Below are 24,513 nucleotides of genomic sequence, written 5' to 3'. Positions count from 1 at the left end.
GTATAATATAATATGCTGTTGTTGTTATTTGGTTTTTAGGAGCATTAACGACTAAGGCCATATTGCTCCGGGGATATGCGTTGGTCATTTCCTGACCTTTTCGCATCCTCCGTATTTGGTAGTCACGGGCTCAAACCCCGGTCTGATCAAGAAGCGTGTGCTATGCATTGCTGCTGCTGCTGCTGCTCCTGCCCACCTGGCTACGGAGGCACCGAATATAACATGCACTAGCAACTTTGTAATTAGCCATGACACAGCACCTTATTCGAAGCCATTCCTAGAATTTTCTAACCATACCTCGTATATATGGATCTATATTCATATGGAACACTAAATAAACAGATAAATATATAAACAAATTAATTTGCAAAAGGAATTCATACAGCATTAATATCAGCAGTCTCAAATACTTCTTCAACATCAGCGGATAACGTGGTCCAATTGTCTGCTTCCTAATTAGAAACAAGAAAAAGGTTTATTTAAAATTTAACGATTGATGGTAAATGCAGGGATAAGCAACTTGATAAGCAAACACACCATACTTTATTGTTTTTTCATAATTTAGATTGATTTCATATCTTATTAAATTAACTTATTATTAATAATATTATATTAAATGTATTGTTAAAATACTAAATTAATCTAAATTATGAAAATCCAATGCAGTGTAGTATTTTCTTAGAAAAAAGAAAAAGGTTGCATTTAAACTGCAACAAAACATAATCAAAACAACAGTTTTTAATGTGTCTACATTAAAAAAGAATCCCAAAAATACTTCTGAAGATATTCATAACTAAATTCTTGTGCAACAAAAGCATAAAAAAGCAAGATTTATGAATGATTGTTCAGTAACTTACCTCCTGAGTATTTTCTACTGACTTTAAATGAAATAAAAACACAATGACAGATAGAAGTTTATTCCTGCACAATTTCTGCACATCTATTCTGCAACTGACTTTCCTCAAATTTAATTTATGCCACCTCAAGTGTGTATTCTGAGCAAAAAGGAAGAATCCCTGGAAGAAGCAAGGAAGAAGCATTGAGCTTGTTTAAACCATTCAAACCCTTATACACTTCAATCAGATCACCTCATAGGTAGGCGCCTCCGTAGCCAGGTGGGAAGGAGCAGCAGTGCGTAGCACACGCTTCTTGATTAGACCGGGGTTCGAGCCCGTCACCACCAAATATGGAGAATGCGGAAAGGTCATGGAATGACCACCGTATATCCCGGAGCAATATGGCCTTAGTTGCTAATGCTCCTAAAAACCAAACAACAACAACCTCATAGGTGCCTAGTCTCCAGACACTGCAATTTGCAGAGCCTAAGCCTTTCTCAGTATTAGCAACCATTTGTTCCCCTTGCCAATCTCAATGTTCTTCTTTATGCTCATTCCAGTAGCTCTAAAATGAGGCTTCCAGACCTGTATGCAGTACTCAAAGTGTGGCCTAATTATTGCCTTATACAAAGGGATAATCACTTCCTTATCCCTGCTGGCAAAATTCCTGTATACCACTGACAAGACCCATGAGCTGCTCTGATAACTTCATATCTGACTGAAAAATTACACCCAGATATTTTTCATTCTCCACTATCAATGACATACCCTCATATACAAGGTGATCACCTCTTTCAGAAGGATAGTGAATTTTGCCACAATGCAAAATCCAAAACAGAAAATTGAAAGACCATAATAAAAATGTGCTTACATTAGCATTAGTTGAGGCATATGATGCAAGAAAATAAGCTTACACAGCATCAGCCAAAAAAAAAAAAAAAACCTTCCCATTTCACCCATCTGGTCCTCCAAATGTCTGTTTAGTTCAGGCTTAAATTTATTTAAGCTACCAACTTCCACAACAAACAACAGATGGAAGTCTGTTCCAGCAATCAACTACACACTGGCTAAAGGCAAACTTCTGCCCATTTATTCTACAACATAGATTCCTCAATTTGAATCTATGACCACTCAGGTTCTTAATCTGAGCAAGCAGAAGAATTCCATAAGCACTGAGTCTGCTCAAACCATTAAAGGCCTCAATCAGATCACCTCACAGGTGCTTAGTCTCCAGAACTTAAGCCTCGCTTGGTAAGAGCACCCGTTTGCAGCTATAAGAGCACAAACCTACATCCAGTAGCGTAGCTACCCTTTTTCGGGCTTGGAGGCAAAGAACATGTTCGGGCTCTTACTTAATTAATGAAAATTGCAAAAACAGGAGACGCCGGGCCCCTAAAGGGCATGGGCCTGGAGTCAATTGCCTTGCCTGCCTACATCTGATTTTAAATTATGGCATACCAGTTCACAGTTTCAGCTTTTTACATTTCCAAGATGAATTTATTCTTTCTTGCCAAAATACCAGCAATAAAAGGGAAATGATTAAAGCTATCACTAAGAATGGTTCATGTTCATCTCATCTGAAGAACTATAAATTTTGGAAGAATCTACCAAGATGCACTGAAAAAACTGTTTTAAGGGCAAAAGTCATCATAATAAAATATAAAGAGAATTTTACACTTAACTACTAACTTAAGAGATTTATATATGATAGTCCACATTTGATTTTTAATAACATATTTTGTATTCATGTTTTTTTTTAAGTTATTTTAAAAAGAGATTTGTTAAACTGACTATGATATTTTTCTTTCAAAATTGAGAGGGGTTTCAAAAAGATTTGTATTCTTCCGTAAGTAATTGTGGTAGAAAGATTAAATTTTTCTTGTTTGAAATCTCTATGGAAACCACAAAAATTTTGGTTTCAATCTGACAATTTTTTTTTTTCTTTGAAGCAGTAAATTAAGCAAAGTATCACAATGGATAAAGTGGAATACAGATCAGTGATTCGGTTTCTCTTTTTGCAAGGAAAAACACCCAAAACAATCAAAGAAGAAGAAACGGTTGCTGTTTATGGAGAAAACTGCCCAGATTACATTGGTATAAGTAATTAAAATGTGGAAGAACCTCAGTGCATAAAGAAACCCCAAATGCCCAGCAACTGCTGTAACAGAAGAGAGTGTTGCAAAAATTGAGACATTAATCCTGGAATATTTTTTTTTTTTTTTTTTATGAAAACCCCAAACACGAAGGGTATCAACCTATAGTACTTAGTATCGTGCATGGGTTGAAGGAGAAGTATGGGGGAGGGGGATACCGGGGAGGGGGATGCCGGATTGAATTTGAAAGTGTCTGCAATTCTGCCCAGACACGATAGGAGGGAGTATATGATGAGAGCCTTGTCAATCAATTCGGCCCTGGAAAGATTGTGCAAGGCTCAAGGGGTAGAATTTTTTTCAGCCTGGACTGTACTTGTTAACAGGAGAGATTGCTTCTACAGGGATGGGATACACTTAAATAGAAAGGGTGCAAGAATATTTGCTGATGCTATCGAGGCAGTTTTAGGTGGGTCGGAAAACTGCTAGCTTGTGGGGAGACAAAGACCAATAGATTGACAGTAGCCACTGGCAGAGGTGAAAGAGATTCTTGCACTGCTTCTATTAGAATGAGCAGAAGCCTGAAAAACAAGATGCATGGTATTTCAGAGACTGCTGGGAGCCATTGCGGTACAAGTAAACACATGGGTTGTGTTAGGGTAGCTAAGAATAGAAACAGGTGCAGGTATACTTACGTGTACACCAATGCTAGGAGTTTAGTAAATAAATTTGATGAATTTGAGGTATTGCTCAAAACATCGAAGGCAGATATTGTTGGGATATCAGAGACGTGGTGTCACACAGATATAAGGGATGCAGAACTGCAATTTGGGGAGTACAACGTCTACAGAAAGGATAGACAGGATAGGAAGGGAGGAGGGGTTATGTTATTAGTTAAGAAACACATAAAAACCAAGGAAGTGAAGCCAGTCGACATCGCTGGACAGTGCAGTGTGGAGTCAGTTTGGTGTGACATAAACATTGGGAGATCAAAATTGAGAGTAGGAGTGTGCTATAGGCCTAATGACTCTGATGAGTATAATAAGGAACTGTACAGGGAAATAGAGTGGGCTTGTAAATCAGAGAGTCTTATAATGGGAGATTTTAATTTCCCAGATATTGACTGGAATTTGGGGGCTGGTTACTCACACACTAGCAGGGCTTTTGTGGATTTATTGGATGATTGTTTTCTACATCAGCATGTTCGGGAGGCAACTAGAAGGAGTAATACTCTTGATTTGATTATCAGCAGTGATTCTTCATGCATTAAGAATCTGCAGATAAATGAACCACTAGGTGGCAGTGATCACAGTGTGCTGAAGTGGGATTTACTCAAAGAGGTAACTACCATTAGGGGTAAAGGGAAGGGGTATTGCTTTCGTAAAGGCGACTACGATGGACTGAGACAGTATTTAAATTCTACACAGTGGGACCAACTGATGATGTTACCAACAGCAAATTCAAAATGGGAAGCATTCAAAGAACTTATCTTGGAAGCTACTAGGCTTTACATACCAACTAAGAAATATTGTTCAAGGTTTAGGCCAAAATGGATGTCAGATGAACTAATGAGGCATATGGCAGAGAAGAAAAATGCATGGGATACATACAAATTAACACATGACACAGAAGCCTATGATAGATACAAGTTGATATGCAACCAAGTTACAAAGGAGGTTAGGCAGGCGAAGGCAGATTACGAGAAATCCTTGGCAAGGGATGCAAAGAAAAACAGCAAAGAGTTCTTTACTTATGTAAACTCTAGAAGGAAGGGGATGAATCAGATCGGTCCACTTGATATTGATGGGTCAATTGTTGATGATCCTGCTCAGGTAGCTAACAAACTAAATGAATATTTTGCATCGACATTCACACATGAGGAGTTATTCAGCGAGGGGAATGCCAGAGGTGTACACAACTCTAGCAGTAAGCTACAGAATCTTGAAATAACTGGGAGTAAAGTGGAGGAGAAACTGTTGAAGATAAACACAAGAAAGGCACCCGGGGTGGATGGGATCTATCCAGTTATATTAAAGGAGGCAGCAAAGGAAGTAAGCAAACCCTTAGCCATAATTATGAGAGCTTCCTTGGACTCAGGGGAGGTACCCATAGACTGGAAATGTGCAAATGTGACCCCAATTCACAAAGGAGGATCAAAGGCTGACACAAGTAATTATAGACCTGTGAGCTTAACTTGTGTTCCAGGAAAATTAATGGAGGCACTGGTTAAAGAAGCACTGCAGGATCATTTAGACAAGACTTCAGTTATAGCTCAGACACAGCATGGTTTTGTTAAGGGGAAGTCTTGCCTGACCAACTTGACTGGATACTATGATGCAGTCACAAAAGAACTGGATGCAGGGAATAACTTTGATATTATATACTTGGATCTTAGAAAGGCTTTTGATACTGTTGCACATGGAAGACTGCTACACAAATTGGAGCAGTGTGACATTGGAGGCAAATTGCTGCTATGGATAAAGGGGTGGTTGATGGGGAGAAGACAGAGAGTGGTAATCAATGGACACTGCTCATCGTGGACTGATGTTATTAGTGGAGTCCCTCAGGGCTCAGTGTTGGGTCCATTATTGTTTTCTGTATTTATAAATGATATTGATGATGGTATATCGGGCTTAATGTCCAAGTTAGCAGACGATACAAAGGTTGGCAGGGTTGTCAAGGACACTACTGACACTATGCTGCTGCAACAGGATCTGGAAAGGTTGAGCATATGGGCTGAGAGGTGGCAAATGAAGTTTAACATTGATAAATGTAAAGTACTACACATGGGAAACAGCAACCCCAGAGCAACGTATCAACTCTGTGGTACTACACTGACAGTGGTAGAGAATGAAAGGGACTTGGGGGTGGTTGTGCAGGCAGATATGAAGTTCTCTGAGCAGTGCAGACGGGCTGCAAGAGTAGCTCATGGAGTTTTGTCAATGATATACAGGAATTTTTCCAGCAGGGATAAGGAGGTGATTATTCCATTGTATAAGGCGATGGTCAGGCCACACCTGGAGTACTGTATACAGGTCTGGAGACCTCATTTCAAGAAGGATGTAGAGCTGCTGGAACGAGTACAGAGAAGGGCAACAAGATTAGTGAATGGAACAAAGGGGTGCTCTTACGAAGAAAGGCTTAAGTTTTGCAAATTACAGTGTCTGGAGACTAGGCACCAGCGAGGTGATCTGATAGAGGTGTATAAAGCCTTGAATGGTTTAAGCATGCTCAATGCTGATGGGATTCTTCCTCTAGCTCAGAAAAATCACCTGAGAGGGCATAAATTCAAATTGAGGAAAGACAGATGTAGGATAGACGTGCGGAAATTTGCCTTTAGCCAGCGGGTGGTTGGTTCGTGGAACAGACTTCCATCCCTTGTGGTGGAGGTTGATAGCCTAAATAAGTTTAAGGCTCAGCTGGACAGGTATTTTGAACGAACAGAGGGGTGAAGTGGAAGTGGGTTTTTTTTTTTTTTTTTTTTTGGCTGATGCTGCATAAGCTTGCTTTCTTGCATCAAATGCCTCTACTAATGCTAATGCTAATGCTAATGCTAATTTGCCTTATTAGTCTCAAAGAACTAGCTGCAGAGCTCCAAATTAGTGTAGAGTCTATGGAGAACATCATTCATCAACATTTGCATATGAGTAAAGTGTCTGCTATATGGGTTCCAAGACCCCTTACCAGAAGGAAAAGGCATAACATGTACATGAAATTTTGTTGTTGTTGTTGTTGATGTGCCAGGAAAAGCAAGGAGTTTTTTCCACAACTAGTCAACATGGATGAAACTTGGATCTATCACTATGACCTGAAATTAAACAAACATCAAAACAATGAAAGCATGCAGAATCACCCCACCCCACACCACCCCCAAAAGGCAAAGGCACAACCAAGTGCTGGTAAGGTGATGCTGTCAGTTATTTGGGATCAGCATGGTGTAATACTAACATATTACTCCAAAAGGGCTGTACTGTGACAGAAAAATCGCAACCTCTCGTAAATCTATGTGCTGCTGTAAAAGAAAAAAAATGGGGAACTGTCAAAAGATGTGCACCTGCTCCATGATAATGTCCCTGTGCATTCCTTGCATGCTGCAGTAAGATATGCCCAAAAAGGTGGGTTTGAAATATTGCTGCTTATTTCCCCCAATCATGCACTCTCAGATTTCTTCCTCCATCCTGCCTTGAAGTTCTTTCTTCGTAGAAAACATTTTGCTGCCGATGATGAGGTGATTTTTTCTGACAAGTTGTGGTTTGAAGGAAAGTCAGAGGAATTCTAAAATCTGGCCTGTGGAAGTGTATTGAGAGATGTCAAAAATATATCATTTTGTATGGTGATATGTTGAAAAAGTGTAATACACACTGTTTATTTCAATCTTCTATCACAACTACTTCTGGGTGGATACAAATTGTTTTTGTTTTTGAACTCCCCTTGTAGATAAGCAATTTTGAATTCAAAATAAAGAAATAAGCATTTAAATTTTTTTATTGTCCAGAATTAAGTTTACTAGTATAGATACAATACGATAAGTCATGTAGACTGGTATATCACATGAACCAAGGCCCAAGCAGTTGATATGCCAAAAAATCCCCTAAAAAAAAAAAAAATTATCATATGTAATTTCACATAAAGTGTTATGAAAATAGGATCTCCTCCTTCCTTTATTAGTTTTCTTGTAGTGAGTACATTCTCATTTAATTTTACAGTGGGCTATCTTAAAACACCAAACAAAAAACATTTTTTTTTTACTTTTGTTATTAAAAGAAAATGACAAACTGCTAGCTAAAGTGAAATATTTAATTCTATTGCCAAACCAGTATTATATATAGGTATACTCAAGTATTCCTCTCCTCATAATGTAACTTAAACAGAGTTAAGTTACAAATTAAGTTAGTTGATAGCATCTGAAAATACAGGCTAATATTTGGAGAGGCACATTATAATCCTTTTAATACTAACAACATTCACGTGTAATTAATTTAATTTAATTATTTGTGCTGGCTGCCTACTTACTCTTAAAGCTTTACAGGCCTCTTGCATTCTAGACTTAACAGAATCGATCACCAACAAAGTCTGCATTGACTTTGCTGAATCCTGTTCAACCTAAATTCAAATAGTCATAATCAATGATACAATTTTTTTTTTAACAAAGCTTGAAAAAGTTATTTTAAATGTAAGGTAATTAAGAAACAGATAACATGTTGTTTTTTTTTATCTGTCAGTTGTTGCAATTCTGTTAACACTTAACTACTGTTTTTTTATAACTTATTGCCTGTCATAAATAAAAACTATCCATTAAACAAAGAAAATATATTAACAGAACCACTCTATTTAAAAAAAAACAAAATTCACCATGTGGGCTGTTGAATCGTGTGAACAGACTATGAAGATGTAACCCCAAAATAAGAAGAAAAAACTGAAAGTTAATGCAAAAGTCATTAGTGATGCCATAAATAACCTCCTAACTCATAACTTATCCAAATGGAAGTCAAGCATTCTTGTCTGTTGCCAAAGTTATTAGCCACAATACACCCACCTCTGTTAAAATATGATGTTCTATTGCATCCTCAGCGACAAAGCTGACTTACTAGCATCCTATTTTTCTTCAAACTCAATATTATGTATTAATTCTATTGAGTCAGCCATTTGGATTTATCCTTCATGAGATAAAAGAACTACAGCAGTGCCACCTGATTGTTCAGTGGTGACTAGCAAATCGGCATAAATTGTGTAAAATTGTTAATTTACATCTTTACAATAGATAACAGTTGAAGGGTTATTTGAATCTGGGAGGAAAGAGATAGGGACCTATAAGCTAAAGTTGTTGATTTAGTATATATATGGATAGAACTGTGACATCACGAGGAAGCTTCACTATTGAATAAGAGCTACCACATCTATATGGCTGAGACAGATTTGGCAGATCAGCAGATTAAATTTATTGCCTTCAATAGAAAATGAAGCCTCAAAACTAATAAGCCCAGAGGTGACACAGCTGATCTTATTGGTGGTATCTGTGATGCCAACAAGCCTGATGACGACACATATTAAATTAGCCACACTCAATATTATGACACTGTCAGGAAAAATTGAGGAGTATACGAACACCTTAAAGAACAGAAAAATAAGCATATTTGGATTGAGTGAGTCAAAATGGAAAGGAAATGGGTGTAGAGAGTTATAAAGAGGCTATTACCTATATTGGTCTGGGGGTGATTCAGCGAGGAAGGGTGTAGCCATCATTATAGATCACAGGATTAAGGAAAGGCTATTGGAGGTGAATAATATCAGCAACAAACTCATGTCAATTAAACTGCAAATAAATGACAGTGAAACACTGAAGATACTACAATGTTATGCACTGCAAACCAGTTGCAAAGAAATGGAGAAGCTGGAGTTTGAGGACAAGCTCAAAGAGAACATCACAGGTGGAAATATAGTCATCATGGGTGACCTTAACGTAAAAGTCGGGGTGGAGAGACAAGGACTGGAATACATTATGGGTCCACATGGTTGGGAACCTAGGAATGATGATAGTGACAGGCTGTTGGATTTCTGTTTACAGAACAGCTTGATCACAGGAAACACCTGGTTCAAGAAAAGAAAGAGTCACATAGTGACAAGTTACGGTTGGGACAGTCAAGAGGAATTCCTCTTTGACTATATACTTGTGGATAAAGAGCGACACAGAAGACTAGTGGACGTCAAGGTCATTCCTAGTGTCTCCTTGAGTAGTGATCACAGGTTAGTTGTTGGAGTTTTAAGATTCCCTAAATTGAAGAGGATTAAAGTAACGAGAGAGAGAAAACTAGGGGTGTGGAAGTTGAAAGAAGAGGAAAAAGGAGCGATGTTCAGAGAAGAGTTCAAGAAGGTTGTACTTAAGACAGTGGTGAACAGCATGGAATCAGAATGTAAAGCATTTAAAGACTGTATAGTAAGACTGACAGAGCAGGTTTGCAGAAGAACAAGCAATTGAAGGAGATAAAAAGAAACCCCATGGTGGAATGAGAGACTGTGAAAATCAAGAATAATGCATTCAGGACCTACTTCTAGAACAGAAATGTTGAGAATAAAGAGAGATGTGAAATCGTGAAGAGAGAGAGGCCAAGAGGATAGTTAAAAAAGAGAGAAGACTGTGGTTGGAAGAATGGAGTGAAACTCTATGACAAGATATCGACAGTAATAAAAAGATGCTGTATGGTATGATGAGAAATAGGAGAAGAGATGGTGAACAGAGCAAATACTTGATGGATGAGAATGAGAACATAATAACCAAGGATGAAGAGATAAGAGAAACATAGAAGAAGTATTTTGAAAATCTGTTAAACATGCAGAACAGCCAGCAAAAGGGACAAAGGCAGGTTGGTCAAAAAAGAGAGGATGAAAGAGAAGATACGGAAAGAGACCAGACAGACTTGATGTGAAATGATGTAGTGCAGGCAGGGAAATACATCAAGACAGGTAAGTCTGCTGATATAGATGAGATAAACGGAGAGATGCTGAAGGCTACAGGCTAGGCAGGGATAGCGTGGACATGCAGACTGTTCTGTAAGATGAGAGACAGGTGCTGAAGGACTGAAAAGAAGGTTTGATCATCCCATTGTTCAAGAAGGGGAACAGGAAAAAGTGTTCCAATTATAGAGTCATCACACTGACATCACATGTGAGTAAGCCGTATGAGAGAGAGTGTTACAGCGGAAGCCAAGAGGAACGATTGAAAATTGGATGGCCGAGGAACTGTATGGCTTTAGGCCTGGCAGATCAACGGTAGATACACAATTCCAAGCTCTGTAGTGTCAGTACCCATCAGTTCCCCATGCTACGATTAAAAGTAGAACATACATGGTGATGTGAGACTGAATAAGTTCTCTCACACAATAATTCTAGGAAAACAATAAAAAACATGCAAACCATACTATGTAAAAATTTGCTTCTCATGAGTCGAAGCATTATGCCTGCTCCTGTCTCCACAAGTGGACAAATCCCAAAGCACTCAGGAGTAAAGTCACTGACCAGTGCAACGTAAATAGTGACAGCACCGCAGTGCCTTTCATTTCATCAGCATGAAGCCCATGCAACAGGGAAAGGTAAGGACCTGGGAGGAACAATGGGTGGCACTATGAAGGCAGGGCCAGCATCTCAGCAACCACAGGCACTGTTGGCTGTTCAAGGAATGCTGTAGCAAGGCAGTGTGGCGGGAATGGTCCAAGAAGGACACACAACCATCCAACCTGCTAGGACAGGGGAGATCACCAATGGTTGAGAGTCAAGGTGAATGATAGTCAGCAAGTGCTGTCTGGAACAACAGATGACACAATCCCTCAATTAATAGAAGAATAGAACCAAGGTACACAGAGAAAAGTTTCCAGGCACATCCAGTGGACATGCTTACAGATAGGCCTACAGAGTAGGCAACTTGTTCATGTGCCCATGTTGAATGACTGACTGATATCAATACCTCCACCTTCAGAAGCACAGTAGCACTGTTCCTGAACATCTGGCAATTGGAAACAAGTCAATTATACAAAGGAATAATCACCTCCTTATCCCTGCTAACAAAATTCCTGTATATCATTCCAAAATCCCATGAGCTGCTCTGGAAGCCTGTCTGTGCTGCTCAGAAGCCTTCATATCTGACTGCACAATTACCCCCCCAGTTCTTTTTCATTCTCCACTACTCTGAGTGTAGTACCGCACAGTTGGTAAGTTACTCTAGGGTTACTGCTACCCATATGCAGCACTTTACTTTTGTCAAAGTGCTGCATGTGGGTAGCAGTAACATAACTACTGAATATCAGATTAGTCTGATATTCAGTAGTTGTGTTAAATAAAAATAAACTTCAGTTGCCACCTCTCAGCCCATCTGCCCAACTTTTCTAGATCCTGTTGCAATAGTGTACTGTCATTAACAACCTTGCCAACCTTTGTATTGTCTACAAACTTGGACATTAAGCCTGATATACCTTCATCAATATGATAAATATAAAAAACAACAATGGGCCCAACAACTTTTGTTGTTGCCCCTGGTATCTTTTGTCTTCTCAGCCTTCAATCCATATGTGGTACTAAATACTAAAGATTCTAATACTTTTCATGTTTGGGGCTTCCAAAAAGGGGAAAAAAATGACATACAATTTTCAGTACTTATTATCCACATACTTTTTCCCTTAATGTTTGGTGTGGCATTCACAGCACCACATATAAGAACCACAAATAAGGTCCAATAAGACTGCCCTTGCAGGACATCTCACTGATCCTATCTTTTACCATCAAGACTTTCATGAATGGCCATACTACATTTTCTGTGGAACAATATATGAGAATTATTACAATGCACCCCCACCCCCCAATTGAAAATCAGCAAATGTGCAGCAGCCCACTTTTCCTGCAACATTTATGAATTTCAAATCAGTCAAAGACTGGATAAGACTCGAAACCTACAGTTCATTCTACACATAATACCAAGCAAGACAAACTGAGAAATTGCATTCTGGAAGCTGCTGAAAGGATAAGACTTACATGTCATATTGTGCACTGAACAATATAGAGGTCACATTGAACAACTTGCTTTAATGTTTTCCTTTTAGAGGTTTACTTCAGTTTCTTTTTAGGTTTTGCAATTTATGATTAATATCTCAGAAATAAAGACTTTTGAGACATGTTTATAGAAACTTTTATTTCTTATTTTTAGCTGTAGAATATGCTCCTACATTTGTTCATGCAATTTTAGAACAAAATGTATAACTACTAACTTTATGAACAGCTGTCTAACTTAACTATTGATTTGTCATCTACAATCTGACTCTTGAAGCAAACCGGATGACTAATCTGATATTCAGTAGTTGTGTTAAATAAAAATAAACTTTGTTGAACTATTTATTCTGATTAAAACAGTTAGAATCTATACACAAGGAAATTCAAAAATAAGTAAACACAGCCATGCATATGAGAGTAAAATTCTCAACCTTTCTTTTAAATCCCCACCAAAAACTGTAATTTTCCATCACATCCACCAAAGAAACATGTTTAAATGGCTTCTCCACAGAAAAAGCATTTTATGGCATCTGGTCTGCAAAGACAAAATCAAAGGCTAGTGTGGAATGTGACTTTTGTACATACTAAGAAAGGAACCACTAAACTTAAGTCAATTTACAATTGGTATAAAATCACTTTGAAAGCAAAGGCTTTGCAAGAGGAAGGGTCCAGGTTGCCCCATGCCACTGATGAAACAGTGTAAGATGCAAGACAAGCTTTCGTGACGCCCAAAAGTCCATTTACCGATGTAGCCATGAACTCAAAATGCTTTAAACAGCAGTTTAGCATATTCTCTGGATGTGCAAGAATATTTCAATAATGCACTCCAGAATGAGAGATGAGGTATTAAAGCAGATATTGTAGTGCTCCTGATCCACTAGGACTCAGTAAAGGATGGCATGTTTGTTTCACTGCTGCCACTAGATATTCCTAAAATGAAATGGAGGATCACTAAGGTAGTAGCATCAATTACATTATTTTTGAAAGGTCAAGAGTTGCACTTAGTGCTTAAAGCCAAATGCCAAATTCAAGCAATACAAATTTTTACTGTGACTTTCATCAGAAAGTTGAATAGCATTTTAGGAACATCACTTATTTTCATTAATTAAATCACTTTTCACTTTAGTTGGAAAGTCAACCATCAAAACATTTGGGTCTAGGGCACAAAAATCTCATCAAACATTAACAGAACTACCCAAAAATAAACATAGCTCATGCCATTTCACAGAACAATAGGGGTTATAACAGATTGCTTTCAGAACATGACTGAAACAGGGATTTAGAAATATTAAGATACAGGAATTTCACAGGAAACAAAAAAAGTAGCAGCCAACACATGCACCTAGAAATATCAGAACAATGTTTTGTTTCCATAGCAACAAAATTTAGTCATTAGGTCATTTTCAACATGTAAAACAAGAACAAAAAAGAAAGTGTCAATACCTTCACAACTTGTTCCTTAATTGTTTTCATCTGTTCTTCTAACAAGCGAGCCTCTTGTTTCACAGCATCAATATCTCTCAAAACTCTAATAAATATAATTACAGCATTTCAAAATTTTAAATTGGTAAAAAACAAAGACATTAAATGTATTTCACTGTGTTCCCCAAAACATACAATTACTGTAACTGAAAAGTCAAATCCTATATATATTGAGGCTGAATTTTATTGGTTTTTCATTATATATTTATTTTATTACATATATATTTTTAAATATGTGGTGTCACATATTAGACCGGTCAATTTTTTTTTAATCCTTTGATGAGTGCAACTTTTCATAATGAGACTGGGCACAATGTGTCTGAGAGACACATCAGACTGTTTGGCCAGTGTACAGCTTGCATGATGAGAAGCTGTGCACTGTTTGGTCAGTGTACAGCTTCTCATCATGCAAGAGTGTAAGTTCTTCACATATGTATACGTCAATATATTCCCCATGCATTTTTTGCTTTTCAGTTCCATTGATGGGATATTTTTTGAAAAAATATGGTGTCATTCAAAACCTTGAAATTGGGCCTCCATCATGTCCATTTATTACATCATGGGAGATAAAGTAACAGCAGAACTATACAGCTGGTCAAATCACAAAACTACAAAGCATAAGAGGTAGATAATGTATCCCTTCGAAGACATTATCTTTAAATAGACCAGTGGATTTTTGACAGCTTCTGTTAGAGCAGTGCCATCTTCCATCATCTATCCCATGCCTTATTTTACCTGGTTTTTTTTTTTTTCATGAGGTTGTAAGTACAGCAGAACTATACAGAAATATACTGCCTTTCATTTCTAAGTAATTGAAAAAAAGACAGCAACTTAGTAAGCTCCTCATTCATTTGAGTATATTCTATTATATTTTATTTTAGGTTCTATTTTATTTGTAAAAAGCATTAACCCTAAAATCTAAAATGATTTAAATATAAATTTTTAATTTATATTTAAATTTTATAAATGTAAATTTTTATAAATTTTTTAATAAATGTTATTTAAAATTATTTCTTGTTTCTATTTTTTATTGATTTTTGTTTTTTCATTAGAAAATTAACAAGATTAAAGAAATATTGGATGGGAATTGAACCCACCCATCCTATGCTCAAGTAGCGAAAGAAAGATCCCAGCAAAAACAGAACAACCTCACGCAAAACATGCCAACACAAGTGCAACAATCTCTCTTCAGATTGGAACAAGCCTTAATTAGACAAGTGAAAAATCAAGCAAGGTTGACAGAAGACAAGAATGATGTTCAACCTGCTAACAGCACTTGTAGCAAAACTTAAGTAATGATTAAATCATTAAAAATTGCTCTTTGGAATGCCAATGGCCTGGATGGATATAACCAGGAGGTAAAAAACATTTATAATTGAACATAACTTAGATATCATGTTGATTAGAGAAACACACTTTACAAGCAGAAGCCATTTTAAAATTATGAACAATAGCTACTATGGTACAAAACACACTGAAGGAACAACTCGGAAGGAATTCAACAATAATTGTTAAAAAATCCATAAACCACCGTAAGCTAACCAAATACAAAACGAATTTACACAAGTAATGAGTACTGCAATTAAGACTGGGGAGGTCCTATCATGGTTTCCATAGTCTACTGCTCACTAAGCTATAATATTAGTAAAAATTAATTCATAACCCTATTCCGAGCTTTTTGGAATAGATTTATCGCAGGAGGAGATTACAATGCTAAGCATGTACAATGGGGAACACTGAGGGGACGAACACTATACAGAGTAATGCAAGAAAATCATTACAAACATTTATCTACTGACGACCCAACATACCAGCTGACAGATAGGAGAAAAGTTCCCGATATATTAGACATCTTCATAACTAAAGGGATTGCAGAAGATTATACAGATATAACATCAAGTCTAGACCTACCTTCTGATCACTTCCCAGTAATGGCAAATCTGAGCTTGCATATTATAATCAGAAACCACCAGTTCTTCATAATAAACACACAGATTATGAATATTTTCAAGAGATAATAAATGAGAATGTAAACTAAAAATGCATCTTAAAACATCTGACGATACTGATCAAGCTGAAGAAAACCTAACAACAATAATACAAGCTGCTGCCTGGGAAGCACTAGAAATATAAGCACACAAGGAAAAACGGAATTTGCCAACCATTATAAAACAAACAATAGCAGAAAAACGAAGGCTAAGACGAGTCTGGCAACTGTGCAGACACCCTGAAGACAAAAGAAATTTTAATAATGCAGCAAGAAATTTAAAAAGAATGCTCTATGCAATAAAAAATGAATCAATTCAGGAACATCTGAAACAGATAACTGCAACTGATGCCATTGACTATGCCTTGTGGAAAGCTATAAAAAAGGATGAAACAGCCAACACAATCAGTAAAAAGGTATATTCATTGTTATCTTACGGCTTCTGTCAGTTATCTCCACCTGTAAAAGCCTTCTTGACAGCTGAAGTAAGGAGTATTATACAAAGAGGATTGAATTCTAAAAAAGCTCCGGGAAACTGGTAAAATACTCAAGGAACTACCTCTAAATGGACTAATGCTTCTAACACACATATACAATGCCATAATACGTGCGGGTTACTTCTCAGAAGCATGGAAAGTTTCCCAAATAATAATGATACTAAAGCCTGGGAAACCCTCCAACAAAGCAACATCATATCAGCCCATCAGTTTACTACCAATATTATCAAAAATAATAGAAAAGCTAATATTAAAACAGTTGAAACCCATCCTAGAAGAAAAAAAAGTTAATTCCACCACACCAATTTGGATTGACACATCTATGCACTATTGAAAAAACACATTGATGTGTCAATTTTATCAACAATTGTCTGGAAACAAAAAAATATTACTTGGTCGTGTTCTTGCACACGTTTGATTGATGTTCTTACACACATTTGATACACACGTAAGCTTGTTTGATGTTTATGGAGCAATCACGAACGGGACATGATATTGCCAAGGGGAATGTCTTTGTGTATGCGCAGCCAAGCATTCGACAAAGTTTGGCATGCAGGATTGCTATACAAACTGAAGCAGGCACTAGCATTAGCATTAGGAGAGGCATATGATGCAAGAAAGCATGCTTATGCAGCATCAGCCAAAAAAAAAAAAAAACCACTCCCATTTCACCCCTCCGTTCGTTCGAAATACCTGTCCAGCTGAGCCTTAAATTTATTTGGGCTATCAACTTCCACAACAACGGATGGAAGTCTGTTCCACCAACCAACTACCCGCTGGTTAATGGCAAATTTCCGCACATCTATCCTACATCTGTCTTTCCTCAATTTGAATTTATGCCCTCTCAGGTGATTATTCTGAGCAAGAGGAAGAATCCCATCAGCATTGAGCATGCTCAAACCATTCAAGGATTTATACAACTCTATCAGATCACCTCACCGGTGCCTAGTGTCCAGACACTGTAATTTGCAAAACTTAAGCCTTTCTTCGTAAGAGCAACCCTTTGTTCCATTCACTAATCTTGTTGCCCTTCTCTGTACTCGTTCCAGCCGCTCTACATCCTTCTTGAAATGAGGCCTCCAGACCTGTATACAGTACTCAAGGTGTGGCCTGACCATTGCCTTATACAAGGGAATAATCACCTCCTTATCCCTGCTAGAAAAATTCCTGTATATCAATGACCTTCTTCACCAATTATATATACTCCACTACTCACCAATTATATATAATTATTAAATCATACCTCACAGAAAGATATTTTCAAGTGAAACTGAAAGAAGAACAAACCAAATTATATTCAATACTTTCTAGAGTGCCTCAGAGGAGTGTCTTGGGGCCAGTATTGTATATCCTGTACACTGCTGACCTCCCAGTTAACGATAACACCCTAGCAGCAACATCTGCTGATGACACAGCAGAACTTGTAGCCGATGAAGATCCAATGATTGCGTCATAAAAGTTACAAGAACAGCTTAACCAGACACAAGCTTGGCAAAAAAAAATACCACATGAAAACCAATGAGACAAAATCTATTCATGTTGCATTTACAATGAGACAGGAAACATGCCCACCAGTGAAATTAAATGCAACACCATATCGTAAGCTGACGATGCTAAGTACCTTGGAATCAGTAGCGGATTCAGAGTAAGGGCACAGGGGCACATGTCCCATTGTCATATTTTTGAAAATATACACCAATTGTTTAAATTCCCTTTAGCCACAAAAAAAAAATTATTTTTTTCATTGTTAACATAGGATTTTATCTATTTTTTCATTGTGGCTCAGCTATTTTCAACTGACTACAGTTGGCAACACTGATGCTGATATGATCGTCATTTTAGTTTGAGATGTCATACAGTTTGGTCGTGCATAATGTTTACTTGTGCCTGTGTTCGCCAGTAACATTATGTTTGAATGTCATATTTGTTTTGTACTGTGCATTATTTTGTGACAGGCGCACACAATTGTGTGCGCCTGTCACAAATGGTGCCCCTCCTGTCATTTTTTTCTGGATCTGCCACTGCTTGGAATCATCTAGATAGATGCTTAAACTGGAAAAAAGACATTTGGAAAAAGAGGGAACACCTTGGGCTGAAAGCTAGCAAGTTGTATGGCTAATTGGAAGAGATTCCAAGTTATCACTGGCAAACAAGCTATTTATATACAAAGTCATACTGAAACCCATGTGGACCTATGGCATCTGGCTTTGGGGTACTGCCAGCACTTCAAAAATAGAAATACTCCAACGCCTTCAATCAAAGATGCTGAGAACCATTACCAACTTGCCCTGGTATGTCATAAATAAAATGATTCATAAAGATCTGAACATGCCAACAGCAAAAGAAGAAATACGTAATTACAGTGAGAAATACCAGCAACGACTAGAAGTGCTTCCAAATTACCTGGCGATGAACTTGCTGGACAACAGCGAAGTTCCCAGAACACTAAACCACCAACATCAACTGGACTTAGTATAGTGTAGTGTAGTGTTTAATGTGTTAATTAATCTCTCTTTAGTGTGAATGCAGTTATCAGTGCTTAAGTAAACTCAGCCGAAGTGTCGTCACTGGACATCTCCTTCATTCAAGACAATCCTACTGACATTTGTCATACACAGTGGCGTATCCAGGTATCATCGTAAGGGGAGGGGGGCATGGCGACCAGGTCCAGGTATCATTGTAAGAGGGGGGCATGCTGACCAGATAGGCTTTTGAATTTTTTTTTAGAAAGCCTCCTGCATTCTTTTTCTTAAATTAAAAATTTTTGGTTAAGGGGGCATATGCCCCCTCTGCTCACCCCTGAACTCTCCCCTGGTCAGCGCCTCTGTAACCAGGTAGGCAGGAGCAGCAATGCGTAGCAGGCGCTTCTTGATTAGACTGGGGTTCGAGCCAGTGATCACCAAATATGGAGGATGCGGAAAGGTCAGGGAATGACCCCCGCATATCCCCGGAGCAATATGGCCTTAGTTGCTAATGCTCCTAAAATCCAAACAACAAACAAACGCCCCTGGTCATACATCACATTTACTTAATGTTCATTATCTCAAACAGATTCTAAATGTGCATTCAGTAAAAAAAAAAAAAATCGATTTTATTTTTTTCTAGTGTTGATTAATTACCCAAAAAATGTTTAGAAAAAAGAAACTCTCTGCAGCAGAAAATTGGAAGAGAAAAGCAGAAAAAGATACATTTATGGATAAATACAAAGGCAATCTCACAAAGTTTTTTTAAAATCAAGTTATAATGAATGCTAGCCATCAATAAATCGAGCAAAATATCAACCACAATGTTGCAGTTTCTGAAGTTAACGAGCATCATAAAGATTCTGTAGAAACTTTAAATCTAGAAAGTAAGAAAATGAATGAAAACATTGAGAGTTACCAAATAAGTCCAGGTTCAAATACTGAAAGTGCAGATAAATTTGAACAAACTTCTATTCAGCAAGGTTCACAGGATTATGAAAATGCTGGAAAATGGCCTGAAAACAGACTTGCTAATAAGAATTGGCCTGAAACAAATAAGAGATTATAGTTTTCTTGTAAACGTCAAAAACTGGATGGATTATCAGTGCTACCAACTGAATGGATTTTGTTGAAAGAGCTTGATTTAGAAGCTATGATAAATTTTGCAGCCATAAATGCTCGAAAAGTTTTGCTTTAAAATGTCAAAAGTTTTAATAAATTTTGTCAAATTTTGTTAACTGTTGAAAAGTTCTGCTTTTAACATGTAGACATTTTTTGTTTGGTTTTCTGTGTGCTTCAGAGTTTGATTTTCCTTTTTTTTTTTTTTTTGTTTGAATTAAAAGTTTTTATGAAGAGTTTTATTTTTTATTTTAAATTTAGTGTTAAATTGCTTTATTTAATCTTGTTAAGTAAATTATATAAAATGTCTTTCAGGCTGCATCTCACGCAGTAATATGTTTGTTTCTAATAATTTGTTGAAAATATATGCATTAGCCATATGGTGCAAGCCCCAGAATTTTGTATCACTGACCAAAAAATAAAAATAAAATAAAAAATATACATATACACATAAGTAATAAAAATTAATAAAAAATAAATTTGTAAAATATAAGAGGAGTTTTCCTCAATATAGTACATAGAACACTTCCGTATGATACCACTCCAGAAATTAACACGGAAAAAACAAAAATCGACAACTTACCAGTACATTAGAGTATAATATAAATAATTAAATAATTTAAAAAACCATTTAACACAATCAAATCATTTAAAACAATTAAAAATCAATATACGGAATTAAAAGAATCTAACGAAAATATTCAAAATGATTTTTCTTCCTTAAAATAATAGAGGAATTTAACTCAATATAGTATGTAGAACACTCCGTATGATACCCTCCAGAAATTAATATTTTCTTATCTTTAATAGCGTTTAATTTGATTTTAATATTTGTTTTAAATGATTTGAATTGTGTTAAATTGGTTTTTATTATTTAATTTATTAATATTTTACTCTAATGTACATGTAAGTTGTCGATTTTTTAGTTAATTTTCTCGTTTAGAAGTTTTAATTTCTGGAGGGCATCATACGGAAGTGTTCTACATACTATATTGAGGTAAACTCCTCTTATTATTTTACAAATATTATTATCAACGTAGAACGTATTGAGTATTACAGCTCTGATTCATACTATATAAAAAATAAATATATAAAAATGAAAATAAACAACCTATGTGTGTTCCCCTCACATAGGTAACTTCCATTTGTCCTATGAATTTCCCCAAGCTTCAAACATCAACCCCAATTAGCAACAGAAGTAATTTATTCCACTAATTAATGACTAAAAGAAAACTTCTTACAATCCAGTCTAAATCTCCTTCCCTTTAATTTGAATTTATAACCCATGGTTCTGGAATCATTTATAACACTGGAAATTTCATCTTTTAGCATTAGCATTAGTAGAGGCATTTGATGCAAGAAAGCAAGCTTATGCAGCATCAGCCAAAAAAAAAAAAATAAAGTAAAATAAATAAATAAAAAATAACTACTTCCACTTCACCCCTCTGTTCGTTCGAAATACCTGTCCAGCTGGGCCTTAAACTTATTTAGGCTATCACTTCCACAACAAGGGATGGAAGTCTGTTCCACCTACCAACCACTCGCTGGCTAAAGGCAAATTTCCGCATCTATCCTACATCTGTCTTTCCTCAATTTGAACTTATGCCCTCTCAGGTGATTATTCTGAGCAAGAGGAAGAATCCCATCAGCATTGAGCATGCTCAAACCATTCAAAGCTTTGTACACCTCTATCAGATCACCTCACTGGTGCCTAGTCTCCAGACACTGTAATTCGCAAAACTTAAGCCTTTCTTTGTAAGAGCACCCTTTGTTCCATTCACTAATCTTGTTGCCCTTCTCTGCACTCGTTCCAGCAGCTCTACATCCTTCTTGAAATGAGGCCTCCAGACCTGTATACAGTACTCTAGGTGTGGCCTGACCATTGCCTTATACAAGGGAATAATCACCTCCTTATCCATGTTAGAAAAATTCCTATATATCATTGACAATACACCATGAGCTACTCTTGCAGCCCGTCTGCACTGTTCAGAGAACTTCATATCTGCCTGCACAACCACCCCCAGGTCCCTTTCATTCTCTACCACTGTCAGTGTAGTAGCACAGAGTTGATACATTGGCTCTGGGGTTGCTGTTTTCCATATGTAGTACTTTACATTTGTCAATGTTAAACTTCATTTGCCACCTCTCAGCCCATCTGCTCAACCTTTCCAGATCCTGTTGCAGCAGCATTGTGTCAGTAGTATCCTTGACAACCCTGCCAACCTTCGTATCATCTGCAAACTTGGACATTAAACTTGATATACCATCATCAATATCATTTATAAATACAGAGAACAATAAACGACCCAATACTGAACCCTGAGGCACTCCATTAATAACATTAGTCCATGATGAGCAGTGTCCATTGATTACCACTCTCTGTCTTCTCCCCCTCAACCACCCCTTTATCCATAGCAGCAATTTGCCTCCAATGCCACACTGCTCCAATTTGTGCAGCAGTCTTCCATGTGCAACAGTATCAAAAGCTTTTCTAAGATCCAAGTATATAATATCAAAGTTATTCCCTGCATCCAGTTCTTTTGTGACTGCATCATAATATCCAATCAAATTGGTCAGGCAAGACTTCCCCTTAACAAAACCATGCTGTGTCCGAGCTATAAATGAAGTCTTGTCTAGATGATCCTGCAGTGCTTCTTTAACCAGTGGCTCCTTTAATTTTCCGGGAACAGAAGTTAAACTCACAGGTCTATAATTACTTGTGTCAGCCTTTGATCCTCCCTTGTGAATTGGGGTCACATTTGCACATCTCCAGTCCATGGGTACCTCCCCTGAGTCCAAGGAAGCTCTCATAATTATGGCTAAGGGTTTGCTTACTTCCTTTGCTGCCTCCTTTAATATAACAGGATAGATCCCATCCACCCCAGGTGCCTTTCTTGTGTTTATCTTCAACAATTTCTCCTCCACTTTACTCTCAGTTATTACAAGATTCTCTAGCTTACTGCTAGAGTTGAATACACCTCTGGCATTCCCCTCGCTGAATAACTCCTCATGTGTGAATGTCGATGCAAAATATTCATTTAATTTGTTAGCTACCTGAGCAGGGTCATCAACAGTTGACCCATCGATATCAAGTGGACCAATCTGATTCATCCCCTTCCTTCTAGAGTTTACATAAGTAAAGAACTCTTTGCTGTTTTTCTTCGCATCCCTTGCGAAGGATCTCTCGTAATCTGCCTTCGCCTGCCTAACCTCCTTTGTAACTTGGTTACAGATCAACTTGTATCTATCACAGGCTTCTGTGTCACGTGTTAATTTGTATGTATCCCATGCATTTTTCTTCTCTGCCATATGCTTCATTAGTTCATCTGACATCCATTTAGGCCTAAACCTTGAACAATATTTCTTAGTTGGTATGTAAAGCCTAGTAGCTTCCACGATAAGTTCTTTGAATGCTTCCCATTTTGAATTTGCTGTTGGTAACATCATCAGTTGATCCCACTGTATAGAATTTAAATACTGTCTCAGTCCATCGTAGTCGCCTTTATGAAAGCAATACCCCTTCCCTTTACCCCTAATGGTAGTTACCTCTTTGAGTAACTCCCACTTCAGAACACTGTGATCACTGCCACCTAGTGGTTCATATATCTGCAGATTCTTAATGCATGAAGAATCACTACTGATAATCAAATCAAGAGTATTACTCCTTCTAGTTGCCTCCCGAACATGCTGATGTAGAAAACAATCATCCAATAAATCCACAAAAGCCTTGCTAGTGTGTGAGTGACCACCCCCCAAATTCCAGTCAATATCTGGGAAATTAAAATCCCCCATTATAAGACTCTCTGATTTACTGGCCCACTCTATTTCTCTGTACAGTTTCTTATTATACTCATCAGAGTCATTAGGCCTATAGCACACTCCTACTCTCAATTTTGATCTCCCAATGCTTATGTCACACCAAACTGACTCTACAATGCACTGTCCAGTGATGTCGACTGGCTTCACTTCCTTGGATTTTATGTGTTTCTTAACTAATAGCATAACCCCTCCTCCCTTCCTATCCTGTCTATCCTTTCTGTAGACATTGTACTCCCCAAATTCCAGTTCTGCATTGCTTATATCTGTGTGACACCACGTCTCTGAAATCCCAACAATATCTGCTTTTGATGTTTTGAGCAATAACTCAAATTCATCAAATTTATTTACTAAACTCCTAGCATTGGTGTACACGCAAGTATACATGCACCTGCTCTTCCTCTTAGCCACCCTAACACAATCCATGTGTTTACTTGTACCCCCATGATTCCCAGCAGTCTCTGTAATATCCTGCATCTTATTTTCCAGGCTGCTGCTCATTCCAATAGAAGCAGTGCAAGGATCACTTTCTCCTCTGCCAGTGGCTACTGTTAATCTATTAGTCCTTGTATCCCCCCAATCTAGCAGTTTTCCGACCCACCTAACACTGCCTCGATAGCATCAGCAAACATTCTTGCATCCTTTCTATTTAAGTGTATCCCATCCCTGTAGAAGCAGTCTCTCCTGTTA

At 37.4% G+C, this 24,513-nt stretch overlaps 1 protein-coding gene across 1 annotated transcript in view; it reads right to left on the bottom strand.

The window, feature by feature from the left end:
- Positions 1 to 24,513, bottom strand: part of Cog7 (conserved oligomeric Golgi complex subunit 7) — a 335,222-nt gene that overhangs the window by 276,708 nt on the left and 34,001 nt on the right. The window contains exons 5-7 of the mRNA XM_090382401.1: positions 13,904 to 13,988; positions 7,940 to 8,029; positions 384 to 452 (exon numbers count right to left, since the gene is read on the bottom strand). Coding sequence (XP_090238527.1) covers positions 384 to 452; positions 7,940 to 8,029; positions 13,904 to 13,988 — 244 coding nt within the window. The remainder of the gene's footprint in view (positions 1 to 383; positions 453 to 7,939; positions 8,030 to 13,903; positions 13,989 to 24,513) is intronic.

The sequence above is a fragment of the Mastigoproctus giganteus genome, chromosome 10 (genome assembly GCF_048544385.1).
Source record: "Mastigoproctus giganteus isolate SK-2022 chromosome 10, ASM4854438v1, whole genome shotgun sequence".
Taxonomy (NCBI): domain Eukaryota; kingdom Metazoa; phylum Arthropoda; class Arachnida; order Uropygi; family Thelyphonidae; genus Mastigoproctus; species Mastigoproctus giganteus.
The sequence above is the reverse complement of the archived record's forward strand: the minus strand, read 5'-3'. Positions and strand labels throughout refer to the sequence as shown.